General features: G+C 38.9%; 1 protein-coding gene across 1 annotated transcript in view; it reads left to right on the top strand.

Annotated features, from left to right (window-relative positions):
* Positions 1-2,942, top strand: part of Mylk3 (myosin light chain kinase 3) — a 52,313-nt gene extending 49,371 nt beyond the window's left edge. Inside the window, exon 13 of the mRNA XM_019206512.2 lies at positions 1,552-2,942. Coding sequence (XP_019062057.1) covers positions 1,552-1,608 — 57 coding nt within the window. The 3' untranslated portion in view covers positions 1,609-2,942. The remainder of the gene's footprint in view (positions 1-1,551) is intronic.
* The last annotated feature ends 284 nt before the right edge of the window (positions 2,943-3,226 follow it).

The raw sequence follows: 3,226 nt of genomic DNA, 5'->3' as shown, positions 1-3,226 counted from the left end.
AAAAAAAAAAAAAAAAAAAAAGTGAATGCCACTGCTAAGTGTCATCCAGTGGAAAGGCAGGCTTGTGAAAACATTAAGGTGTGTTGTCATCCACCCTGCACCAGCTCTGGCACTGTGAGACCCCTGGTTCTTCCCTAGTTAGCTGAAACGATCATGAGAGCTAAAAGCTTTGAATCCATTCAGGGCATCAAGGCAGCCAAGACCGCACAACTATAGACACTCAGGAAAGAGGACCCCAGAACTGCTTCAGAAGGTGGCAAGAGTGACAGGATCAGTGCGTTTGAAGTGAAGGGGAGGATTTTGAAGAGGATGAATGGCAGTATCTTTGTTTTCTTGTTTTTTTCCTTTTCTGTTTTTTCTTTTTTGAGACAGGGTCCCACTATGTAGTTCAGGCTGGACTTGAACTCACTGTGTAGCCCAGGCTGGCCTCAAATTTGCAGCAGTCTTCCTGCCTCAGCCTCCTAAGTGCTGGGATTATAGGCATACACCACCACGCCCAGCAATATGTCTTTTACTGTAACAGTTTAAAAACAATTTTGTAAACATTGACAGTATTTTTTGAGCCCACCTTGGTATGTTCTCTGTGGCAGTGGCAGTGTCATTCCTGAACTGCTTATAGTTTTGAAGCTGGATTCATCCACATTTTAAAAATGGGTTGTCGGAAAACCCTATTAAGTTTTAAAAGCTTTATGGCTTTGTTTCTGACAGACCTCTTTGGTAACATGGACACAGAACCTATCTTAATAGTAGTTATCATCCAGGGAAGTGGCTTTGCAACATTTTGGTGCTGATTCTGATCCTCACTAAAACACAAAACAGGGCGCGGGGGCTATAACTCCTGTCACATAATATCCTTACCATGCCTAAGACCCTAGGTAAAAATCCCAACACCAAAACCAAAACCAACCAAACACACACCCCAGAAAACACCCAAAACAACAAAACCGTTACCTAGGGAACCAGTACACAAGTATTCATATACACGTATGTCCACAGAAACATAAAGGTCACATTTACTATTCTGTGATATATAGAGATACATGCACATATCTGCACATAAGAGATCATTCTACATATTCTGTGATACATTCTGTTTTCTCTTCTATGCCACTTGGTTTTTTAAATTTATTTATTTTTTAAATTTTTTATTTTTTTGGTACTGGGGATTGAACTTGGGTCCTTGCGCTTGCAAGGCCAGCCACCAAACCGCTGAGCTAAATCCCTGGCCCTTGCTTTTAATTTTAAAAAAAATAGGTGTTTACAGTCCAAAAATTTGATTTCACATCCCACTGTGGATTGTGAGTCACAATTTGAGAAACATTGTTCTAGGGTCCTCTATTTTTTATTTGAAAGGGCAGGATAACTTATTTTCTCATCAGACTCCAAACACCTCTGAAAGTAACATGTTTATTCTACTATAATTATTTTAGAAAATTGTTCTTTCCTTTAGATTATTAATTTTAAACAAACCCAAGTGGCTAGATTCCTTTCACTGCTTCTTTTTAAAATCTAAAACTGTGCTTTTCGTTTTCTTTCTCTCCTTGTCTCAAGAAACATTTCTACGTGGTGACTGCTGCCAATAGATTGAGGAAATTTCCAACTTCTTAATATTCAACTCTCCTACTTCAAAAGGCCTGGAAATTACTGAGGCCTTTGTTGATTTGAAGAGATGATTCAAGATTTTAAATAATCTGGCATTTTATTATTATTGATTCTTCTACTTTTGTAACAACAACAACAAAAAGTTGACTGTTGCTTTCCTTATGGCTGTAAAGAAAGCATCTTAGAAACTTTTTTTTTCCTGTAAGATCACGAAGTTTGAAATGCGGTTTACTTTTCAAGTATTAAAATGTAGGCATACTTAGGTAAGTAGGAAAGACCCTCCTTTGCACATGCCAAATTTAAATTTGAAACTTGGCTGTTACGCGAGGCATGTTACTCAGAATTGCCTCTTCCAGTGCAAATATTCCAAACAAAGAAATCCTAGCATGTTGACTTGCTTAGGTTTGAGCAGATCTTGTGTTACCCTCATCTAGTGTCATGTGGCACGGGTTTAGGACAGCGACAACAGACTCATTTAAACTTTTGTTCTCTTAAGAATCAAGACCAACAGGCTTCCTTTAGTTTTGTGGAAAATTTCAAAGTATATTCATCATGACTAAATCTGAAAAATTTTTACTTGATTTTAGCCAAAAGGCCAAGAAGCAGTTAAGTCTGAAATTTTGAACGTGTTTTTAAATTCTGTACCCACCTCCACTCTCTTGCTTACTTCTATGGCTTTGTCCCTCTCTTCTTGGTTATGAACTTCTGGTCTTGTAAGTCTGAAAAATGATATGCGGTGTATGACGTGAAACTGCCTGGCGAACTCAAGGTCCTGTGTTCGATCCCCGGTACAAAAAATATATATATACGGAGTGAAATAAGAATGTAATGGTGTTTAAACCTCCTGGGAGGAACACAGAAATAATATAGTTTGAAGCAATAAAGAAATGCTCTCCTACTGCTTTACTAAGGATGTACTACTTCGGATATTTTACATATATACCGGTGCTTCTTATATACTGGTGCATTTAAAAACTTTACTCCATGCATTAAAATAGCCACCTCGTCCATTCCCTGAAATACCACTCTCCTCAATACGGTGAGCAACTAAAATATTTACAAACTCCCCGTGCATACATTTCAGCACTCTCCTCTGTTTTTTGTTTTTGTTTTGTTTTGATAAAGGGACTTACTACACACTTCAGGCTGGCCTTGAACCCACTGTGTAGCCCAGGCTGGCCTTGAACTTGTGGCAAACCTCCGGCCACCATGGCTGGCTCATTTCAGCACTTTATCCCTTTATTAAAGGGAATACTGTATTATTCAAAAGCTAACACTTTCTAAAATTTCTTCACTTCTGCAATGATGTTTTTGTTTTGTTTTTTGAGACAGGGTCTCACTGTTGTTCAGGCTGACCTTGAACTATGTAGCCCAGGCTGGCCTTGACTCATGGCAATTCTCCTGCCTCAGCCTCCCAGGTGCTGTGATTACAGGTGTGTGCCAGGCTCACTTCTCCCTGATTTGTATGGTACAGTACTTCCATTGCCTGCTTAAATCAGCTGTTTTAATTGGTGTAGTCACTTGGTTTTCAGTTAGACATACAACAGTTTCACAGCCTTTCAGGATTTTTTTCCTCCACCAGAGTAAACTCTCTTGGGTTATAACCTTGTCAGAGAGCTAAGAT

This window comes from Fukomys damarensis, unplaced genomic scaffold (genome assembly GCF_012274545.1).
Source record: "Fukomys damarensis isolate Sample0158 unplaced genomic scaffold, DMR_v1.0_HiC HiC_scaffold_37, whole genome shotgun sequence".
Lineage (NCBI taxonomy): Eukaryota > Metazoa > Chordata > Mammalia > Rodentia > Bathyergidae > Fukomys > Fukomys damarensis.
This window is presented reverse-complemented; position numbering and strand designations above follow the sequence as displayed.